The following is a 23,826-nucleotide window of genomic DNA, read 5'->3' as shown; positions in this document are numbered from 1 at the left end:
ATGCTGGGCGGCTGCCGGCGGGCGCTGCCCGCGGCGCTGGGCCGGGCGCTGCGGGGCCGGGCGGCGGGGCAGGGCGGCCGTGCCGTCAGCACCAGCTGGTGCCCCGTGGGCAGCGCCTTCGATGTGAAGCAGCAGCAGCAGCAGCCGCTGCGCGGCGGTGCGGCGGGCAGGGACACGGTGAGCGGCGGGAGGGGAGGGCCGGGCCTGCTGCGGCAGGAGCCCTGGTCGCTGGCAGCCTCGTGCTTTGCTCTGCTTGTCTCAACTGTTTTAAGGGAATTTTGAGGGTAGTTTTTCTCTTGTGTGTAATATTTTTTTATAAGCGTTTATATTGGTTTTAGCAAACCCAGACGTTGTTGGTTTTGGACACAGAAGCGTTTGACAGTGACGGCCTTGTGCGTGGGAACGCTTTTTCAGTGGTGCCCATACGTCCATAAAGTGAGGCTGCCCCTTCCATTCCCCCTTCCTGCCCTTCCGGCCCTCCCCTGGCTGTGCCGTCGTTCACGTGTCAGTGCCGTGCCCCTGCGCTCGGACAGTGCTTCGGGAGCAGCCGCGCTGCTCACGTCCTCTTGCCTGGGCTTATTCTTGATGTCTTGCCTGTGGCGAGAAAAGGATTTCTTTGCTAATTTGGTGACAGTTGAGTTTTCTGATGCGTATCTTTTTAGGGTCAGGAACGTTTGTTAATGTGTCTTCTTACCCGGAGAGGGTAAGGTACCGCAGTGCATACAGAAGAGGTGCAGCTGTAAAATCCAGGTGTTTGCCTGCTGACTCAGCTGTTCCTGCCATGGTGCCCAGCCTGGTGGAGCTGTTGAACTTTGGGTTTTAGAAAGGACAAATCTGACCTCTATTTATAATCTGGCACTTGCTTGGGAAACCTTTCTTCAGGTTCTCATGCCTCTGCAAGCACACTGGTGGAAGTCTTGCTTCAGGAAATAATCCACTTAAATATTATCCATTTGGCTGGTCTAGGGAATGTGCTCCAGGTGATTCACTTGGCCCACGGTTCTTTTGGAATAGAGGTGCGTATTTCAGACTCAAAAAGAGGCTGTGCCAGGTAGGATGTAAATGCTGAGACCAAGTGAAGACAAAAACGTTTCAGCCACGCAGCCAATGACATTAAAGAACAGAGAGAACTACACCAGGCTTCATTTTTTTGTAATTTTAATTTTTTTATGTCAAACTTGATATCATATGTAATAAGAGTTCTACAGTTAATTTATCTCTAAGAGAAGGTATAACCTGGTCACAGAGCACTACATGTGCTGGATGAGCTTGCTTGGGGGGGTGGGTGATGATGTCAGGAAGACCTGGAGCTCCCAGGGATATTGCAGGACACTGCATCCTCTGGCTGAGGATCTGAGTGATAGGGCAGTCTTGAGTGTCTTACACAGCAAACATTATTCAAGAGTCCTGTGACACAAGTATATTTATGTTTTGTGCACATGTGTAAAAATATAAAAATACCTTTTTCAATGTTCACTTTAGTCCAGTTTCTGTTCCTGAATAATACATTAAAACATGGGAAGTGTGAGGAAAGGTTTTCTTTCATTAGCAAATAAAGAAGGTGCTTCTAGCAACAGTGACAGAAAGAAAATAGGAAAAAGCAACCCAAAATGTTCCAGATGTGTACTTGAAGGGTTCAAGAATATATACTTGTACAGACAAGCTGTCAATTTGTAGCTTTTTGATTTATTGGATAAATATTAGCAAGCTGCAAGCCTGCAACAATACAAAGAGTTTGCAGAAAGTGGATTATAAACTGACTGGACTGCAGATTTGAAAATCCAGATTGTGGCTTTTGGATACTGAAGTTGAATTTGGAAGGGGTAGATTTTCTGTGAAATCACATACCTTTCACTGTTTGTGCTGTAGTCAGGAGGTGAGGAGATGCTCATGTTGTAGTTATGCAGTTGCAAAGGGATGTATTGCTTGAAGAGATATTGCTTTAATTTAAATGAAATTAAGGAATTACTAGGATAAGATTTTTCACCCAGGGGGTGGTTGGGCACTGGAACAGGCTCCCCAGGGAAGTGGTCACAGCACTAAGCCTAACAGAGTTCAAGAAGTGTTTGGACAGTGCTCTCAGGCACATGGTGTGACTCTTGGGGAGGGTGCTGTGCAGGGTCAGGAATTTGAATTCAGTGGTCCTTGTGGGTCCTTTCTTCATGTGGAATAAAACTCAAAGCTTTTTCAAACAGTGTTAAAATGATAATACAAAGGTAAATCTTTAACTGAAAGCCTTCAAGGTGCACAACAGGGTGATATGTACACATGATACTGTAGTTCCACATTTTTATAAGGTCAGTTGATTAGTATACCTATCAAATATTGTCCAATTAGAAGAGCAGCTGGGTTAGATAATTTCCCCCTGGGTTCAGCCTCATTGGAGCTCCCCCAATCTTCTAACTCTGCATGTTATTATGTCTATGGTACATGGTGCAAAATAAAGTGTCCTTGCTAAACTAACAGGCATGACTAAACAGAATTTCCAGAATGCATCAATAGGAGTTTGTTAGCTGTGAGAAAGAGAGCTGGGAAATTACTAGAAGTTATAACTATGTATTAACAGTCTACAAAGCTACAAATACATAAAGAATACATAAAACCCAGAAGTCTTTAGCCATCACTTCCAACTTGGGGATTCTGTGATTCTTTGAAATCTTTTTCTTGTTGTAGGTCTGCACTGTGGAACTTCTCTTTCTGTTAGCATTAGTAGTTTTGTTTGATTAGTGGTAGAACCTAAATCTCTTCCACAAATGCAGAACATAGGTGCCATCTGCATTTATCTTGCACAAGTAAGTGTGTTTACCTTGCCCTGTGGGACAGGGCCCGGCTTGATAGGAACTTCGGGAATAAAACTGTTCATTCCACAAACATTTTCACTTGTTGATGATTTCTTTGAGGTCTGCTTCCACTATTGGGGGCTCATTTAGTGAGCCTGAGAAAACTGTTCTGTTGCCTGCAATCTCTTGATATCTGGTGCTGCTGTCCAGTGAAGTGTTACAGTGTGCTAGCTGGGGTCATTCGGGTAATATTCTGTGGTGATAATTCAGTCTTGAAACAAAGGAAAGGTGCAGAAATCAAGGAGGGCAATAGTGATGTGTTTTCCCTGTGTTTTGCACTGCAGGGTCTGTTTGGTGTTCCAGAACTGAGCTGTCCAGAAGGATTTCAAGAAGCACAGGACAAAGCATTGCAAGAATCAGAACAGCTTGTCCAGAAGGCATGTTCAACACCACCTGGGCCAGAGACTGTAATGATCTTTGATCAGCTTTCAGATAGCCTATGCAGAGTAGCAGACTTGGTATGTTATTTTTTTTTATTATTTTTACATAAATTCTTTTAAACTGGCTAAGCTTACACTATGTTCCATTTTATGATTTTCTACACTGCAGTAATAGCAGTGTAGAAATAGCACATCAGCTCCGTGAAGTTTTGTGTTAAGACAGAAAATTAAATTGATTGAAAGTGAATTACAAAGGCTTTTACCAAATGATAGTGAAGTACAAATCCTGTCAAACTGTCCAGTTATTTTTAAGACAGATGCAAAAATAATATAGAAGCTGCAACAAGAAAAACAACAGTGAACTCGTGCTTCTGCTGCAATATTAACACATAAGCTCTCTAGCATCACTTATATTGTGGAAAAGAGGGTTTTGATTTGAGAGCTAAAGTTGGTGTGACAATGCACATGTTTTAAGTTATGACCATTTATAGGTGAAGGTCTATAAAGAACTTCCAGAGCAAAGGCAGCAGTATCACTTTTTTATTAACACAAGAAAAAGGCAGCAGTTTCTTAGATTGTAGTTTTTGTGGTCCACAGATTTAGAGTACTTGCTCTGATATTCTGCATCACAAAACTTTATTAGAGCATTTCATATTGCTCTATGGAAGTTTGCCCAAAGTATATCTTTTATCAAAGCATCATTCTTTGGTTGGAGGAAGCAGAACCAACCTTCACACTGAAATTGGTTCTTAGTGAATAAGTCACTGAGTTTTTTGAGGTCACTTGGGTTTTCACATTTGAATGTCTCAGTATGTTTTCAGTTCTCCAGTCTTGTTTCTTATTCTTTTGTAGATTTAAGACATCTTTTGTGCTAAGCACTTTTTCCTTCTGAAAGTACTTACAAGCTCTGTCAAGTCATTAGTTCTTATGTTTTGTATAGATTATGCCTAATTCTGCTTATTCAATCAATATCTAAATAAAGCTTTAATGTCAGAATTCAGTGGCCGTAGTTTTGTGTAAGTTTGCTGAGCTAAAATTATCTCCTTTATACTATATTCAGGCTTTTTATGTTCACAGCTACACAGCTTGCAGAACTGTCTGGAAGTTATTTGGTCATCGTTACCTGTTGTTAGAAATTTTGATACCTGTCATTCAGCACCTTTTCTGTCAGTATTATACAGGATTTTAAAAAGGAATTCTAAGAAATAAAAATTTAAAGTGTGTAACATTCCTAAGACTGCTTTTTCAATGGAAAGGCAATGTTTTACACTATCAGCTTGTTGCATGTACTTTCTGTAAAATCATGCTTAATATCTTCAATATAGTCCTAGACTTTAAATATATTCCTAATATTTTAAGTCTATCATTTCAGTGCTAAAACCGCCCTTTGTGTCAGCAGTCATGGAAGCCCCTAGTTCCCCAGCCCCTTTTAGCATCCTTCTAGCCTTATGAACCCCTGAAGGATTTGGAGATTTATAAAAAATCAGTATTTCTTTGCAGCCATTTCTTCCTATTAGGAAATGTGCACATTTAGTGGTGGGCTTTCATCTTAACTAGAAAATTTAGTTTTGAAAATAATTTTTAATAACATTCAAGTATCTTGGAGTAGGTCTATGTAATAAGGACTCTTAAGATACACACTGCTTAAAATGTCTTAAGAAGGGTGTGAATTAATAACGTTTATTGGAAGGGCACAAGGCACTGTGTGGTTTAATAATTTTCAGCAAAGTTTTCCGGTCAGATTTATATTTTAGACAAAAAAGGCAAATTCTACAGAATGATTGCATAAAACTGTAGAAATCAATGTTAATATAAATGGAACTGCTTGAATGTAATTTATTTATAAACCAGAAGGTTGTTTTATTTGTCTTTTTGCCTCACTGTTTTCTTCTTCTACTGTGTCAGGCTGATTTTGTAAAAGTTGCCCACCCTGACTTTGCATTCAGAGAGGCTGCTGAAGAAGCTTGCAGGAACATTGGTACTGTGGTAGAGAAGTATGTTTTCTTCTTTTTTTCTATTTTTTTTTCGGTTTCCATATGAAGCTTTAAAAATTACTGTATGATCATCTATGAAAACAGCAATCAACTAAAAATATTTGTGCATGGGAGCAAAGTGTCAGTCTTCTGTTACAGATATTACAGATATTTAAGGGTGTAGTTTTGTTACAGTATCTTATGAAAGGCTTTTCTATTTTAGTTGCAGTTTATGACTCCATGTCCCTGAAGCCCATCAAAGGCTCAAGTGGCATTTTTCTAGGACTTGTGACAATTCTCTAGTGTTTGTAAAGTTTATGGACAAAATGCTTGAAAGTGGATTTCTCAGGACTTTGATTAAGCATACTATATATAACAATATGACTTTAATATCTGAAACCATTTCAGACATAAAATTTGTAGAAAGAAGAAATTGCTCACATATTATCTTGGGAGGCTCATAAACTGTTGTGTGCGTGTGTTTCATTGCCCACTGTATCCCACCTGGGAGTGCAGGATAACATGCCAGCAAATCTGATGGACTCAGTGTTATCTGCATGGGGACAGTGCTTGGTGTGTGGAAGTGTTCTGGGGATAGTAAGCTCTTAGTCTAGCCCAGTGGCACTAAGCAGCACATTTGACTGATGGCAAACTTGAGCACAGGTTTTCCTTTAAGGTAGTCCTTTCAAAGAAAGGATTAGAAAACCATTCTCCCACCCTTATGCTCTCATCATGATTATCTTTGTTTATAAAAAAATAAGCAGTCAGTGTTAGACTTGCTCATATTGCCACAAAGTACCATCCAAAAGTATTTTTCTGTCAGATGCACAATGCCTGTTTCCATGCTGGTTTGTCCACTTATGCTCTGTTTAGAAATTTTCTACTTTTTAACTGTGACTGTGAACCAGAAAGCATTTTAAAATACAGTCCTTGGCTTTTAATGTTGTTTCACTAAATACTGCCTTTGAATAAGTAATACCAAGAAACTGAAATATTAGTCTGTTGTTAGTGCATGATTCTTTTACCCTGTATCTTTTCAGATTAAATACAGATGTTGAACTCTGTCAGAGTCTGAGACGTCTGCTAGCTGATGAAACTGTATTGAGTTCCTTAGATCCAGAAACCAGGTACTTATTAATGCTTATAGATCTTCATAGATTATAAATAGAACTTTGCAGATTTAGTTTCTTAGATGCTATATCTTGTTCCTTATTGTACTTATATTTTGTGTTTTCTTAAATTAATAAATGCAACTTTTGGAAAACAAACCACTTTTCCATTATTAATTTACTAGTCTCTACCAAACTACCTGCACACGAGTTAGGAAGTTTGTAGTTGTGTAATCTTGGAGAATGTGACTGTAGAGCACAAGATATATTTATGCTGAATAACTGAGATCTTGCAAGAACAAAATAAAAGAAAACTTAATATTTTCTTCAATAATATTATTTTGATTAAAATTATATACTATACATATATACTATAGGTGTCTAGTATCAATGTGCTTAGGAATAAAATTAGGAACAGACTATATAACTTGATTTCACTTTATAGAAAATTATATTTTTCAAAATTAGATTAGCAGTATAGTTACTGAAAGCTTACTTTATGGTTGCTGTAATAGGTTTGATTAGCTGCTTATGCAGTTACAGTTTTGAATTATTTATTCACTGACATGGTTAGACAAGCTTAATGAGTAAGTTATTTCCTTCTTCTTTCTTTCACCACAATCAAGGATGTTAGATTTGGAAAGATGTTTTTCTGATATTAAAATAAATGAAGTGTGAAAGGAAATTAAAATGGTAATTTGCACAAATTGTTTGAACATCTAGATTAAGGTACTGGAATTATTTTGAAGGATATTTTCAAAGCAGATGACTAAACTAAGAACAAAGGACAAATTGTTTCTCACTGAGTGAATTATTAAGGACCTAAAATGTAGGAAATCTTTGTCCGTAATAAAAACGTTCATATAACTGTGGTGTTAATCTCTGTGAAAGACATGAAACATAAATAACTACTAAAGGCAAGATCTGTTAAAAAATGCTGCTTAGTATTAAATGAGGCTGTTTTAACAGGGATTTACTGTATTTTTAGGCGAGTGGCAGAACTTTTTATGTTTGATTTTGAGATCAGTGGCATTCATTTGGATGAAGAAAAGGTAATTTCTGGCTACAATGTATGAACAGAAATTTGTCTGTCTACAAAAGACCAGATAATGAACCATGTGGGACATGAAATCACGTGCTTCTGGGTCAGTTTGTCCTATGTGGAATTTTGTTGCCTTAGAAGTGATTAACTTTGACGATTTTAAATCACTTCTGAAGGTAGTTTTTAGATAGTTGGTTGTTCTTCCTAGTTTGGTCCTCATCATTCCTTTCTGTCCTGAGGAGTTATAAGCAAGTCCTGAGATCCTATTTTCTTTCTTTGGTGTCTGCATCAGATATTTAAAATAGCTACTCAGCTATCAGAACAAGATATTTACAGAGAGGGAAAAGCAGCACTCCATGCACCTTGATGACCTTGAGGTTAATCAAGTGGAGTGTGTTAGAAGAGTTCAGGTGTGTGTCCAGGCACTCCTGGGGTGCTCACATAACCAGAAGGTGTAAATCTTGTTCAAAATTGAGTATCTGGGCATGGTCTGATTACCTGTGTTGGAGCTTTTATATACTTTTGCAGTAGTTAGTGATGGATTTTTCAAACCCAGCAGCTTACACCATGCTTTGTGGTATGGATGATCTGTCTGTTCAGAGTTCATGTCACTGTATGAAGTTAATTCCTTGTTTATTTGAGTCATACCCTCCAAAAAGATCCGTACAAAAGCTCTTCTACCAGACTGATGCTAAAGAGTTATTCTGAAGATAATGGTTTTGATGGTGTTTTGTGACCTAGAAAATGGTTCTAGAATATATTTTTACAATTACATTGTCCAAAGAACAACCCTGAAACTTCAGCTCTGGAGTTTGTCTGATTTGGCCATTGGTTCTATGATGCTTCATCTCCTTTCAGTTACAATTTCACTTATTTTTGCATGTTTTCCTCTTCCTTCCCTGCCTATCTCACTTTTCTTGCTTGCTGCTCAGTGGTTTTTTTCATTTCTCATTTAAGATTTTAGTAATCCTTCCCTGTTTTAAGTTGAGGTTTACTTCTGCTACAAAGACTTCCTGCTTTTTAAAATAAAACTTGAAGATATATTTTCAAGAGAAAGAGTGGGAATGGGAGAACAGAGATCATGTTATGTCATTCTTTGGCCTGTACAAGATATGTTGTATCTGTACCCTCAGCCTTTGTTTTTTTGAGCTATGAGCCCACAGACAATACAGTCCACAGTGTACTAATGTGAGCAAGTTCACTGAAGCACATCTTGCATGATTAAGTGTGTGAAATACTGTGATGATGATAAAACTCTAAATCACAAACTTCTAAGAGAAGGATTGAAATACTGTAAATAGTTTACAGTCTCCAGAAAACAGCACAATACAAACAGGAAAAAGAGAATTTTATTCTCTATCTGTTTTAGGGTATCTCTCTTAAAAATGCTTCTTTTTTTAGTCAAAGTTTTACATAGCAATCAGTTACAAGTTAGCAAAGCTTGTGTAATTTCTACTTGAACTCCACTATATATTTTCGTACTGCAGAAACGTGGGCCTTTTCTTTGAAATTTCAATGCTTTATGAGCATCTGGTCTTGTTGACTTGCCCTGCATTATGACTTTATTGATTCTGTAGGTATAATCTTAAGTGTTGTACTTTCTGCTTAATTTTTGAAAGAGTCCTTTAAGGTTTAAAAACTTTGAGTTCTGCTTGTACTCTGTCTGAAGATATTGTTTTGTACTTTATTTTTCTTACAGCGTAAAAAGGCAGTCGAGCTCAATGTCAGAATATTGGATTTATGTAACGAATTTCTGATAGGAACTCACATTCCCAACAAGATTGACAAACATGTGTTGCCAGAGCACATTCGGTACAATTTTACAGCTGAAGGCAATTACCTACGAATTGCTGGTCTGCATGCTGATTGTCCTGATGATCTGGTTTGTATTCCCTGACTTTACTTTGGCATCCTTTATACCAGAAGTGCATATCAGTTATTTGACTTGTTAGTGAGTCAAATCTATGTGGTTTGTGATTATGCTGTAATTACTAACAGGGAACAACTTTGATAGAATGTAATAATCAATGGCATATTTGATAGTGGCAGGTATGAAGTAATGGCTGTGCAGATCCTGAATGGCTGTAGGAAGAAGAGGGGCAGAATACAGACTGGATTTTAGGCAAGCACACTTCAGTTTATTCAGAGGTGGGATCCCATGAATTGCAGTTCTGAAGGGCAAAGGAGCTCAAGAAAGCAGGTAGTTCTCTAATGGCAGCATCCTCCAAGTGTGTGAGAGTAGTGAGATACTCAGTGCATCCTGATCCTTAGAAAGCCAAGCAGATGTATCAGGAACCAGGCTTGACAAGCAAACAACTCTTAACAAAGCTTCATCTCCAAAAGATATCATACATGGAGTGGAAGGTACAAGATCCAGAGGAGAAATGTAGAAACATTGCCTGTATGTGTAGGTATGATGTTGGGAAAGTCAAGGCTCAACTGCAGTTGTGACTTGGAAGGGACATCGAAAGCAATGAAAGCAGTTACTGTTGCATTGGTACTAAAAGCCTGAGCAAGGAAAACGTAGGCTAGGTGCTGAGTAAGGTGGGTGACAGTGGCAGCAGACAGATAAGGCTGAGATGCTCATCACTTGCTTTTGCCTCAGTGTGCATCAGTGACTTTAGTCCAAGGCAGGAGATTGCAGTCTGGATTGGTGGACAGTCAGATAGGTAAAAAGACCAATTTCAGGATCAGAGAGTTGGTTGACATGCACCCTACAGGAAGACTCATAATGGAAGAATTCTTGCAGGAGTCTATCCTGGGTCCCCTGTTTAACACCTTTATCAGTTACATAGAGGAAGTGACAGAAGGCTTGCCTACCAGATGTGCAGGGGAGAGCAAATAGGGAGGAACAATCAATACACTTGAAGGTGAAGGCTGACATTCAGAGTGGCCTAAAAGCTGGGATAATGGTTCAGTGGCCTAAGAGCTGGGATAATGGTTCAGTCTTACATAATTCAAAAAGGACAAGAGCAAAATCATACACCTGGAAATGGAGAACTCCTGGTTATAGGTCAGGCTGGGACTGCCTGGCTGGGTCTGATCTGTGGCAAAGGCCCACAGTACTGGTGAGCAGCAAGCTGAGCATGAGCCAGCAGTGACCCTGGCAGCAAAGAGCCAACAGCACATGGGCTTACCTTAGAAACTGAGCGGTGAGATTGTAGCCCCACTCTTCAGGAGTGTCTTCAGCAGAGGCCACCAAGATGGGCAGTAACTGGAGTGCTTCCACTGTGAGGAAGGGCAGAGGGATTTGGGCTTGTTCACCCTGCAGCAGGGGTGGTTTGGGGGGACCCTGCCAGCACCCTCTCCTTCCTACCTACAAAGGAGGTCATGGAGAAAATAGAGCCAGGCTCTTCAGCATGGTGCATGACAGGAGAACAAGTGTCAGAAGGCAAAAGTTGAGAAATGCCAGTTGGAGAAGTTTTTCCTGCTGATGATACCCAAGCAGTGAAATAGTGAGGTCATGCTGTCTATCCCATATATGCAGGGTTTCAGGACCAGACTGGAAAAAGCTTTGTGTGACTTGGTCTTAGCTCATAGCTGTCTCTGTTTTGTGCAGGAGGTTGGATTGGAGACCTCATGAAGTCCCATCCAACCTCGATTATCCTGAAAAAAAACTTACTTTAGTTATTGATAATGTTGTTTTTCTGAAAAAGAATTAATTTTGAGTTATAAATTTAAAATTAGTTTAGACTCATTGAAATATGGCCGTGGCATAGACTTCTAGTTACAACTAGACTTTTAGTTACAATTCTAGGATCAGGAGCATATTGAAACATTTCAGGGTTCTTTCTTCACTTATGCTATGTGGAGTGAGGCTTAGTTCAGATGAAGGCAAGTATAAGTTGTTGCTGGATTTCTTGAGCTTATTCCATATGTAGAAATAAAATTATTGGTGATTGGCTTGTGAAACATAAAAGCATTTTATTAAATTTTGAGTCTTCAGCTAATTTCTTTTTTCAGAGTTATGAAAAGACCCAAACTAAAGACCCAAACTAAAAATATGAGAAAAGGAAAAAGTTTGTAGGCAGACGGGCAGATTAATCGTTTTCTACTACAAAAGAAATAAGGCTTTTCTCTTCCTCTGTTTTCTCTCCTCTGACCCTGTCTCTTTTTCTTGTCAGATTCTACCATTAGCAAACCTAACTGATATGCAGAGAACAACTTGGGTTTATTTTCAGAAGTTTTAATGAGTTAAAGCAGCCCACAGAGTGGTCTGAAAAGCACAGATGTTGGCAGAAAGAGGGAGGTGATGAGAGACTGTTGACAGGAGTAGAGAACAGGACCCTTTTTGGCAGTCTTGATCTATTAGGTTGTCTCATTGCATTTCCTCATTCCACTTTTAATGGGTAAGAGCTGTAATTGTCAGGCAGTTGTAATTAGTATTGTTAAAAGACTTTAGGCCTTTTCCCACCAATATCAGTGGAATACAGCTGTTATGCCAATCTTCAGTTGCATCACTTGTTTCTCTTAAAAATCACTCTGTAGCAATGTGACTTTTTTTTTTTCCTTGTATTAGGTGCGGGAAGCTGCTTACAAGATTTTTCTGCATTCAAACACTCAGCAGCTGGCTCGATTGGAGGAGCTGCTTGCGAGCAGGAACAGCCTGGCACAGCTGGTTGGTTATGACACCTTTGCCCACAGGGCTCTTCAGGGAACAATGGCCAAAAATCCAGGTAGGAAGGCATGTATGGAAGGACATGTTGAGAAGTCAAACATGTAACATGAGACCAAAGGTTGTTCGTTTCTTTAGCTAAGTTTGCACATAATTTTCCAGCGAAATGTTCTATTGCAGTTACATTTTGCTGTATGCCATACTCAGTGGTCACTGTAAATAACAGTACTCACTGAGGAGGATCTGATGTTTTAGTTCAGAATTGATGCTCACTTCTTAGATTATGAAGGTGTCATTATCTCAGCACATAACAAAGTAAATGGAGTACTAGATTCTCTTAAAATAATGTCAGTGGAGTAGTTTGTTAAAAAAAACTAATGGAATTTTTATTTGGAATAGTAAATGTAAATTTAACATCCTTTAAATTAAACATCCATCTCATGTAAATTTAACATCCTTTGGGACGGGAAGAATAATTTTAATATTTTTTCCTTCCTTCTAGAAACAGTAAGACAATTTCTGGAGAAGCTTTCTGAGCAGTTGTCTAAAAGGTATGCCTTTTTCGCTACGTTTTTTTTTAGCCACACTCTTTATTTCAAGAATAGAGAGACTTGTGCAATAATAAGTTAGTCAGTGCTGCTTATTATGTGCTTTGATTAAATAAAGACCAAGACTTCCCCAGAATTTTGAGAGAAAGAAAAAGCTGTGTGCTTAGAATAGATCCTGTGTCTGTGATCAGAGAACACCCAGGACTGAATGCAAGAAGTGCAGTTAACAGCAAACAGGAAGACCAAGCTGAAGTGTGGAACACCTATCCTTGTCTTCTTGCCATATGCACAACTCCATACATTTTGCACCTATAAACAAATTTCCATCTTTGTCCCTCTTGCCACCCTGAGCTCCACACAGCACAAAACAGTTTCCTCTCTGGGTATAAATGGGGTGTATTGTAAGAATAAAAATGCTTTTGAGCTGTACAACCACAGGAAGAGGGACTGAATTTGAAAGTGCCTGAATGGCAGAAGCAGAATGAAAAGGTTTTTCTACTGTTGTATGTGGACCTGCCATTTTATCTAGTCATTTTATATAGTACTGTAAATCTCTGATGATGGGCATTTTATTAGGGTGCAATATCATCATGTACTGTATTTCACTGCTCAAAAATCTTTCATTAATGTTTTCATCATAAAAATATTTTTCAGAACTCAAAAAGACTTTGAAATGATGACAAAGATGAAGATGAAGCTCAATCCCCACAATTCAGTAAGTTACATTTCCATATGTGATTGTCTGTTTTGTTTCTTTAAAAAAAAAATAGTATAAGGTAATCATGTTCTACAATTACTTCTACTTCAGTGTATAAGATGTAATAGAATTAGAAACATTCTCTCTACTGGCTTCAAATGCTTTCTGACCACTTAGTTGCTGTATTAAAACTAAATACTGAGTATTTGCTGTTGGTTTATACAAAGTGATAGTGAGATAACCAAAACATAAAGCTGTGAAAGGAACTACCACTTTGCTTTGAATTAATCGACTCATTTGATAAATAAAGGTTCTGCTTTAGGTTAGATTCAAGCCCAGTTTGTATACTACATTGAATGTATCTTAATGCTGTACATATCTAGATTTATCTTTTTATTTGAACTGAGTATATTTCTTGAAATCTGGTATGAAGTCCTATCATATAGTTGAATAAGAAGACCAATCTTCAAGAAGTGTTAAAAAAGTTTTCAGGTTATGATATATGATGCTATTTTTGAATTGAGCCCTAACTGTTTCAGATTACTTTTCAAAATTCTATGACTTACTGAAACTGCAAAAATACTCAAGTGAAACAAAACTTTTACTTTGGGTTCACTTTTTGTCTGTTATTGTAATTATAAGCTGGAATTCTCTTTCAGATGCTGATGCCATGGGATCACCCCTATTACAGTGGAGTCCTTCGTGCTGAGAGGTAAGCTCCTTATGTTCCTGATTGTAATGTAAATGAGTGTCCTTGCAATAAAGACAAAGAAAGTTCTCAACATAAACAGGATTTCTTTCTTTGAAGATGTACCTCAAGATGAAAAAATAAATATTATCTGGTGGGAGGGTTGTTTGTAATATTTTTTAGTTACTGCTCTAATGCCTGTACAAGTTTTTGGCTCCTGTGTTGTTTTGCAAGGAAATATTGGCCTTCTTTGAAGATCAAAGAGGACGAAGCAGTTCTAGAACTGATAGAAAATCCTTATTCTTGTTTTGCTTTTAGTTCTTAGCTGGGCTGTACTAATGTTTAAAAATAAATTTTGAACCCTGAATACAATTCAACTTTGTATTTTAACTTCATTGTGCTTCTTACTGAATGTGTAACTTCATCCTCTTTTGCAGACTTGAAATAGGAACTTCTTCCATAAATCTTTACTGTTTATGGATAGAATTCATTCTTATCTCTCTTGCAAAGACTGGGAAATAAATCCTTTACACAGACCTAAATAGTGCCTTTGCACATAATGAGATGTCAGCTCTGAAAGATGTAAGCCCTGCATGTTGTCTTTATTAGATCAGCAGCAATGACCTTTGAGGTTTCTGTTGGAAAAGATAATTGAAAGATGTGATGCTCTCACAAGGGGGTTTAGAAAAAAATTCTTCCTTCACTGCAGATTTACAGTTTTTTGGTTTTTAAACAAACATAGACTAGATGTATCTGATTAAAATAGTAGTTTGCTCTGGATCAGAAAGCTGTGGTAGTATAGACAGCATGAAAGGATTGCTAAAAGCTGGCCTGGTTGTTTTCAGAATTGGTATGTAAGGCTTAGAGCATTAGGTGTAGAAGGCACTGTGTTTTTTACTTGTCCTGGAAGAGTGTCTTCTGGTGCTGATTGTCCTTAGTCTTACTGTCCTTCTTAGATCTCCTCATGAAGCTAACAATCTCATGGTTGAGTTGCTGATGATCACAAGTAGATAATTTTGCTCTTTTTGGCATTAGAAAGAAAAATATTTCCTTTCCTTGGAGGGCTTTGTAAGAGACCCAATTAAGTTACTTTAAGAATTGCATGGTGTCTTTGTGAAGGAAGAGCTGCAGGTAAAACAGACCTAGACATTGGCAGTGTATCTTTGCTATTTTTTTCTATTCAGGCACCAAGTCTGAAAGTTGGATCAGTGTGAAGAGTCTCTTGAATCTGTGTAGGGCCTCCCTGGTTACAATCCAGGATTGGGGCCCAATGTTTTTCTCCCTCCAGCTTGGGTAGGACTATTTGTTTCTGGCAGATATACAAGCATCTACAAGACAAGGGGAAAAAAGTAGTTTTCCTTTCCATTGTGTGCAGAGCTGCTTTGCTTTAACACAAGAGTGTAGATCTTTCATGGGCCTGTTTTCTGGATAGTTGCCTTTTTGGAAAAAGTGTTTGATCTAACTGCCTGAACAAGGCTTTACATTTATTCTGCTCATATTGTGGGTGGTTAACAGGGTACTGGACGCTGGGTATTCGGCTCTGAAAAGTAAAACTGCTCCCCTGCACAGTCTCAAAGACTGTGCTCTATGAGTGAAACTAGGCAGGAGTCAGAGTATTCATACAACAGCCAGAGGATGGGAATATACCTTGTCATGTCTCTGCCCTAAATGCCCTGTTACCCAGATGGGAATCTCCTATTCTTTATCTTCTATTTGTACTTTCCTTGTTTGACCACATCCCTTCTTGAATGCCCTGTGGATACTATGGTATGTTCAGATCAGCACTTTTGTAACTGGAAGATAAGAACTGTATCTGTCACACAAGCCTTGATGCTTGGCTGGAGTTTGACTTTTGGCTATTTGTTGTTACTCTTTTTTTAACTGACCCAGTTATCTCACAGTATTAAATTATGCATCGAAGGAAAAGTGATGTTATTTTCCTAGGTTGGTTGGTTTTTTCCATAGGAAAATTATGGAATGCTTTTAAAAATATATATTTTTCTTTTTTTTTATTTATAAGCTCAATAAATATTTTTTTTACTTCTGTCCTATTATATTTTGCATTTTTTCATCTTGGAATCACAAAATATATTTTAAAACAAGATGCACTTAACTGTCATGCATTTCTCCTGTTCTTTGTTTAGTCTGTTAGATTTTTTTTTTTTTTTTTTTTGTTCTCTAAGGGTTTCTCTCTTTTGGAAGAAATTTACTTTTAGCTTTAGGTCTTTAACAGAAATGCCATGGTTGTATTTGTAGTAGTGCTGTGCACATAGCATGGCTTATGTATTTGTCTCTCATGTTTTGGGACTCAGTAGTAGTTTGCATGGTAGGTTTTTGTATTAGGAAATTCTCTTTTCTTCTGCTTAGTAAAACATTTTTGTTGATAGGGAAGCAAATGTATGCTTTTGGGTATTCCCTTTGGACTACTGTTGTCACCATGGCTCCAGCTGAAGTACAGACTCATCATTTTCTAGGTATTGTCAGGTACATGAGATACAGATTATCTTTACAAATGTAGGGATAAAGAAAGAGACTATGAGGATTCGGTTCTTAATTAAGTAACTCAGCACTAGGGGGTGCAAGAAATATTCTATGGGACCGTGTGTCTGCTTGAAAATGTTGGCCTATTCAGCCATTCCTCTTTAGTCCTCCAGATTTTGACCAGCTACATCTCAAATGACACTAAAACTCGTGACATGTTTTTAATGTGTCTATTTTATATTTGCAGCGTGTTGTGTATTTTAAATTTATGTATATATATTGTCTTGTAAATATACATTTAGTCTTTACTGTAGCAGTATTAAAGTAACAAATCCTTCACCCGATTTCTAATAACTAGCTCTGAGAAGTAGATGTTTACTTCTGTAGGATGCAGAATGCCCTCATGCGTTTGGACTGTAGAGTTCTGATGCTATTTGCTGTCGCATCGGGTTGGTTTTTGTCACTTTCCTCGGCGTTACCGCTCCTTGCTGCTGTTCTGTCCCTTGAACAGCAGGAGGCGCTCCAGACTCAAGCTGCAAGTTGCGGTTGTTCTGTCTAAACCCGGCCGCAACAATTTTCTTTCTGTCAGCTTTCACCAAGTCTTTTCCCTGGAAACTTGATCCTACTTCAAAAGTGTAAGCCTCCTGTTGATGGGAACAGGATATGTTCCTTTTTTTTTTTTTTCCCAGCCTATGTTAAGTAGCGTCTCTGGCTACACTTAAGACAGTGTAATGTTTTTGTAGCTATAGTTTAAGGGACAGGGTAAATACATGTCGGTATAAATGTACTTTTAAGAGAAACAGGAGACAAAAGTCTGAAATTCATGGTAGTAGTGTCTTAAAAGAAGATAGAGTAATTAGGAGAACCTCAAGAATTTTGGCAGGCTAAGGGTAATAAACCAGTGAATGCTAGGACATGCTTCGGAATCTAACAAGTAAGAAGCTGTCTAATGTGTATATTATAAAAATAATAATGTTGCATTTTAGTGCAGACAAGTACCCAAGTATTAATGAAATTGCATTACTTCTCAGTAAGTGCAGCTATAATTCTCAAGGCCCTGATCTTGCAAAGATGTGGTAGTCCTGCTGACTTCTTCCAGGTCAGAGAAAAAAACACAACAGAAAATCACCACAAAATGCTGTGAGAGACTTTTTGAGATCAGCCATTTGCCTTGAAGGTAGGATTGGCTGCGCTTAGTCACTTCTGACAGAGGTGCAGAAGTGTTCTTGAGAACCATCAGCAGTGAGCTTTGTGTATTTGGTATTCACTTCTGTTTCCTTAACCTGTGGTTCTTGCCAGGCTGAGTTGACTTCACTGGCTGTAATTCACTGTTAGGATTTTTGCCAAAATGTCCCAGGTCTTATTCCACTTGAAGCTGTGATGTGCTTGCAGAGTACTTACAGATCAGTGCAAAAATAAGTTTGTTTCCTGATGTGTAGGAAAGAGAAGCCACCATGACAGCTGCAGGCATTTTGGATCCGGGGCTGCCAGAGATTAGGAATAAATCACTTCCTTTCTTGTTGGGACTATACATGGTTTACTGGCTTCAGGGGAGGGTGGGCTCCATTTCTGGGTTTTTTCAGAGGGTTACCAAGTACCAAGGTATGAAAAAGTGACTGGATGTTTCACAAGTTCTTAAAAGCTGCAATTAATATTGAGGTTTGCAAGTTACTAGTAAAGAAACTTGTTCATGGCTGCTTTTTGTAAAATTACTTTTAGTTTTATGAAAGACTGTTCTGTCTTGGGAATGCCATGTGGAAGTATAGCCCAGACTTTTTGCAGAACATGTGAGAAAACTGTCACTCTGTTCAGTTTGAAAGCTGAAGCGGAAATGTAATGCAAAATATAACTAGGAAATCTTTCAACCAAAGTGCTCAGAGAGGAGGAGAACTTTGTGTAACAAACTATTTGTAAGAAAGGTAAGGCATGCCTTCTGTTAAATCAACTAATGGAGGTATAGAAAGTCTACTTTAACTCACCAGTCACTAAAGCTGGTGGATTAAGCTTTTTGGAGGAAAATCTGAAAGTTACTGAAAAGCATTGCTGTAAAGCAGAATTCAACTTTCAAGAATTATTTCTTTATTCAAAACATTGTGGAAGAACAAAGAAATTGTTGATTTGAAAACTAAATCAAATCTAAAAGTTGGGTATAGTGTTGATACCAATATTCTAAAGTACCCCTTGACCTCCTCCAAAATATTCTAGGAAGTACAATTAACAGAAAGAAAAAAGGAATGTGAAATACAGGTGCTGCTTTATAGTTGATGAGAGTACAAAGGCATTCTATTATTATTATTGTTATTATTTTTAAGAAATCCAGAGTCTTCTATAAGTCATGGTTCAGAGCCTCCCTTTAGGTAAAGAATTAAGTTTCATAGTCTGGCATGTAATGAAAATTGGAAGGGGTTTTCCTTGTCTTGATCTCTTCAAGTTAACCCGAGGGGTTCATCTTACTTTTATCTTTACTAACAAGATCTTTTCAAGTTTCTTTGAAAGTTTGACAGGATCTGTTTTATTAGAGATAGTTAACTTTGTCGTCTATATTTTTGTGGATGTCAACAGGATAATAATTTTTCTCACAAAAACCCCCAAAGAGGTCAGGATATATCAGGGACTATATATAATAGCCACCAATAAAAATTTTTGCCTGGCAGCTAATTTGCAATTGTTGAGTCTGAATGCTTGTGTTCTGAAGAACAGTGATCCTGATTCAAATATCCCTAATGTTCAATTTTATAAAAAGCATTCTTAATAGAATAGATGAAAGTCATGTTGCACAAAACAGTCTTAGCCTCATTCCATAGACACAGCTTAAATGAAAGTGATTTTAGGAGTCTGCATTTTATTTCGACTCAGTGAAGTCACAGAAGCTTAGAAATAATTATTTATAATCACATACTACATCTTTGTTTCTCACAGGGGCACAGCCTTTTTGTTTGAAGCCTCCTGTTCTTGAAGAATAACCAAACCTCATTGTGTCAGTTAACTTCTTTTTATAATCGTTTTTTTAATTGGTTTGGCTACTTTGCTTCTCTTTAAAAATACTGCTGGGCTGCAAACTGTGAAAGTAAAGTGTCTGGATTTCTTAAATGTAGTTTATCCTTTAATAAGAAGTAGGAATTTACATTAAAGAAACTACAGCTTTCTTTGATATTTCTACTTTTTTTAGGAGGCTACTGAGATTTCTCTTTGTAAAGTTACTTAGCTCACATTCTGACATAGAGTATATTAGAATTTTCATTCTTTCTTGGGCTTTGTTATAAACACAAATGCTTTGGCATTTGAAATCAGATGTTCAGAGTGAATTAAGTTACTGGAATATGCAAAATGAATGCAGAGCAAACCTATTATGTTCAAGTTGGTGTCTCAGTCTTTTACAGTTTTCGACATGTAAGCATGAGAGTTATGCAATTCTACAGGAGAAACAATTAATTTAAGGTTCATTATTACAATAAAAGGGACATCTTTGAGTCTTGATTTTTATCTTAAGTCAAAGCAGCTTAACTGAAAGTTTGGCACAGAGGAAAATGTTCTTTTCCATTGTAGAGGAGTTAATGTATATATTTGTTGATGCTGTTACTGATTTATGCAGGGTGAATGTGTGTTGCTGTCCCCCTTTTTTTTTTTTACATAAACGCTATATTTCCTACATCAAAACTAAAAGCAACCTTTTAAAAATAAATTATTAGTATCTAGGCATGTACAAAATCCTTGATTTCAGGAAGTCTTCTTTTAGATTAATCATTGTGTTTTCTAATGGGTGTGTGTATGTCTGTAACGGATAGAAGTTTTGATATTTCCTTTTCCTGTTCTTCCAGAATTACATTCAGATCCTTTAAGTTTCACATAATGGTTTAAGAAAAATTTATGTGCTCAAGTTCAAGGGTAGTTGGGAAAATCTTTTTGTAGCAGAGTAAATTGCAAATATCAAAAATCAATCCATACCTGTGTTTTTTTTACTGGGGATATACTAGAGGAAATGTTACATGGTAAGAAATCTTTTTGACTGGAGTATATAGTTCTCTGCAAAGTTAACACCATCTGAGATCCATCTCTTTTGCCTGCATTTTGAAAGGCAAATTCCCATAGAAAGTACTGTGCTCTTTATCCTTTTGGGATTCAACTATACAACATGCAGTCCAGTCAGGGAAGCCTAAGTTCCAGCAAGAAGCAAGAGCTCATAGCTGAGCTCTAGACTTGTGCTAGTTACCCTCTAACTGGTACCTTATGAAGCTTGAAAGTGTCAGAATATTTGTGTCCGCCCTTCTCTGGTGACATGGGCATCCTAAGGCCCAGAACTCACATTTTAAGCAAAAGGGTAGCCAGACAGGGTGTTTGATTCTTGCCCTGGCTTGCTTAGCTGCCCTGAATCCTTTTTCTTCCTTAGGAAATACTGTAACCGTGTTTCCATGTGTTTGCCAGCCTTGGAGACAGCAGTACAATCAATGTCTTTCTGGTGATCTTACTCTGCCATGTGCAGAAGAGTCTGTCTGCTCTTCTGGGGCTGCAAATTACAGCAAACAAGAAAACCTGTCTTCCAGGTCTCCTTTGTAGTAGTTATTGTCACTAAATGCTGTCTGTCTCCAGAACATTAACCTTTCTTCCTAGTAGCAGTAACCCTTAGCAGAAGTTTTACTGGTAGCAGAGTGCCTCTTACTGTAGTTCAGTGTGGGTCATGATAATTTCCTTTCTGATTTCTTTTCCCAAAAATACTTGAGTGCACTTCCTGTTGGAGATAAAATCATAACTTGTCTGAATAAATGTGGAGGCTGCTTGCCAAAGAGTGTGCTCATAATAAAGCAGCTGCTTCTTGCAGTTTTATTTCAGTTTTTTACTATTTGTTTTAAATAGAAGTCACAAAGCTGTACAACTGTTCAAGCTTACAGTTAGATAACAGCTTGAAAATTGTGCGTAAAGTGAGTCTTAGATTGGATGCTGCTTTAACATGTAGTATAATAAAAAAAAATATATGCACAGTAGGGTCATCAACATTTATTAACATGTAGTTTATGAAGATAGCTTTACTCTGGCTAGTGAGCATCTCAAGGGCAGGCTAAGCTAAAGCACTTTGGAAGTTCTGCTCCTTTTCATGTAGAGTGAGTCAGTATCAGCTAATTCATTGACTGAAGTTGTGCTTTCATTCTGTTGATTGAAAAGTAATGTATGATGGAATCCAGAATCACAAAATTGTTAGGGTTGAAAGAGACCTCTGGAGATAATCTAGTCCAACCTCTTGCCAAGGCAGGAATGCCTTGGTTTTGGTAGGGTTTTGTTGGGAAGCTTTAGTCTGCATTTACAAATACACTTGGTTTCATGTTTGAAAGAATAGGGATCAAAGAAGCACCAAGTGGGAGAGAAGATGGGGAACTTTGAGTTTTCCTTTTAGCTTCAGGAGAAATTAATTTTACAGTCTTGGATCAGTCCTCAAAAAGGCTCTCCATCCTACACACACAAATTCTGTCTTTGTTACTGGGAAATTTAAAATGCTAAAGGAGTGTATTGAGAGAAGTCTTCATCTTAAAGTTTTATGTGGTCTTTTACAAAATTTAGCCCAGGTCAGAGTGTGTTTTGGAGATACAACCTGAGACCCTTTAACAGCATGAGAATTTTCTTTGAAAGGCCTGAGGGAAGAGAGGTTTCGATTGCTGTCACAGTCCCCATTGCTGCCCAAAGTTGAGCTACCATGTTTTTAGATTGGTGTGAATTTGAATGCCAAAATACTGTGCCTGGGAAATGTGTTCTTGCAGTCCCACTAAGAGATGAAGCTGTCAGTAACTGAGATTGGGTAATCATTTGCTAGCTAACAGATGCTTTTTTCTTTTCATCTGGAAACCATGAAGTTGCTAATGACTGCTACCATTTGAATGACTGAAATCAACCAAGAATCTTCAACAGGGAGCATCTACTTTGTAAACTCTTCCAAATACTTTTCTACCTACATCCATATGCCAGATTTAAGTTTTAGAGATCTAGTAGAGATTGCAGCATTTCCTGTTCTGTTCATTGAGTATTTTTATTTTTGGGGAAGGTTCAAATCTTTTCAATTTTCCCCTTTTCCCCATTGTCTTCTAATCTTACCTAGTGTTACACCTTTTATGTTTCAGTGAGTAGCATTAAATCTTGAAGGTGGGGGCTCAGAAAAGAGTCAGTCATGTGCTTGCTCTTGCTGCTGAAAGGCAAGATCATCTATCAGTAATAATTCCAGGAGCTGAGGTTTTGGTTATAGAACATCAGTTTCAGATAGCTGAGATTTCAGCTAATTGCTGTTCCTAAGTAAGCCCAAAGAAAAAGTTTTCCTGGAATCAGTGCAAGTTTGGAGTTAGGTCTTCTTCACTTAGAGTTGGTTGTACTTAATTTGTGAAAATAGAGTTCATGTATGAGGTAGGACCAAATTCAAAACTTGGGAATTAGGTCTGTGTTTTGGTGTCTGGAATGATTACTGCTTAGTGGGTATAAACTGGTATTTAGACAAAGATTTTTGAAGATGTATTACACACTTTTTGGAGGAGTAGCTTTTTTTTTCCACTACCCAGTACTCATTTTGAAGTATTATTGGTTATTATAATCTGATTGGGATAATTGCACTGTATTATGGGTTTTAACTCCTTTCTGCATAACTCCTAGGACATTGCATTGGCTAGCAAACAGTGGATGCCAGATAACTCAAGGTATAATAATCTCTGCTGACTGCTGCCAGGTGTGTCCAGAAGTGAGTTGAATATTGAATCTGTGGCATAAGACACTAGTGGTATTTGAGGGTTTTTCAATATCTTCAGCTTTGATTTGTTTTGCCCACTGGTGTAATAGGCAAGGCAGAAATGGACAATTGAGATCAGAAGTAGAAACATTTTTGTTTTGGCATTCTGTATAAAAAAATGTTGTTTTTCAAAACTTTTTTCAATTTTCCATTGGCAAGAAGAATATTAACACACATCTTTCATTAAATGTGGGAGAGGTTTGATCCTGGCAATGTTCTAGCAGAAGGGACTGACATTAACTTTGTGTAGTTTCTATTAAAGTGTTTGTTTAGTCAGGACCTCATTGTACTCAAAATGTCAAGATTGTGACATCTTCAAACATTAGCCAGAGTAGGGGGCTAGTTCCTCTGGGGAGTCTGCCTTAAGGCATTATAGTCTGTTGCTGCTATTTTTCTGAAGGGGTGGATAAGTATCATGCTTTTTTCAAAGGACAAAACTATTCCAGACTGACTTCCTGCCACCACCCCACCCCCTCTCCCCACTTTGGACAGTGACAGTATATTACAAAGTATTTATCAGAAGGCCTTCTTCACATACTTTTCATCCTGGGATGGGGTCATGGGGACATTGTGCATATTCAAGGAGTGCTGAGAATGAGAAGTAGGCATTGATCTTCTCCCTGCAATATATTAGTGTCAGCTGTTCTATCCATGAAGAAGTATCATTGCTTTGTCTCACTAGTACATATCTTTGTA

General features: G+C 37.9%; 1 protein-coding gene across 1 annotated transcript in view; it reads left to right on the top strand.

The window, feature by feature from the left end:
* Window positions 1-23,826, top strand: part of MIPEP (mitochondrial intermediate peptidase) — a 65,913-nt gene continuing 42,087 nt past the window's right edge. The window contains exons 1-10 of the mRNA XM_066570935.1: window positions 1-177; window positions 3,125-3,298; window positions 5,126-5,214; window positions 6,234-6,320; window positions 7,291-7,354; window positions 9,044-9,226; window positions 11,864-12,020; window positions 12,462-12,510; window positions 13,162-13,222; window positions 13,864-13,916. Of these exons, the coding sequence (XP_066427032.1) occupies window positions 1-177; window positions 3,125-3,298; window positions 5,126-5,214; window positions 6,234-6,320; window positions 7,291-7,354; window positions 9,044-9,226; window positions 11,864-12,020; window positions 12,462-12,510; window positions 13,162-13,222; window positions 13,864-13,916 (1,094 nt within the window). The remainder of the gene's footprint in view (window positions 178-3,124; window positions 3,299-5,125; window positions 5,215-6,233; window positions 6,321-7,290; window positions 7,355-9,043; window positions 9,227-11,863; window positions 12,021-12,461; window positions 12,511-13,161; window positions 13,223-13,863; window positions 13,917-23,826) is intronic.

Source organism: Molothrus aeneus, chromosome 2, assembly GCF_037042795.1.
Source record: "Molothrus aeneus isolate 106 chromosome 2, BPBGC_Maene_1.0, whole genome shotgun sequence".
Lineage (NCBI taxonomy): Eukaryota > Metazoa > Chordata > Aves > Passeriformes > Icteridae > Molothrus > Molothrus aeneus.
Note: the sequence above shows the minus strand (reverse complement) of the source record. Positions and strands in the feature narration are given on the sequence as shown.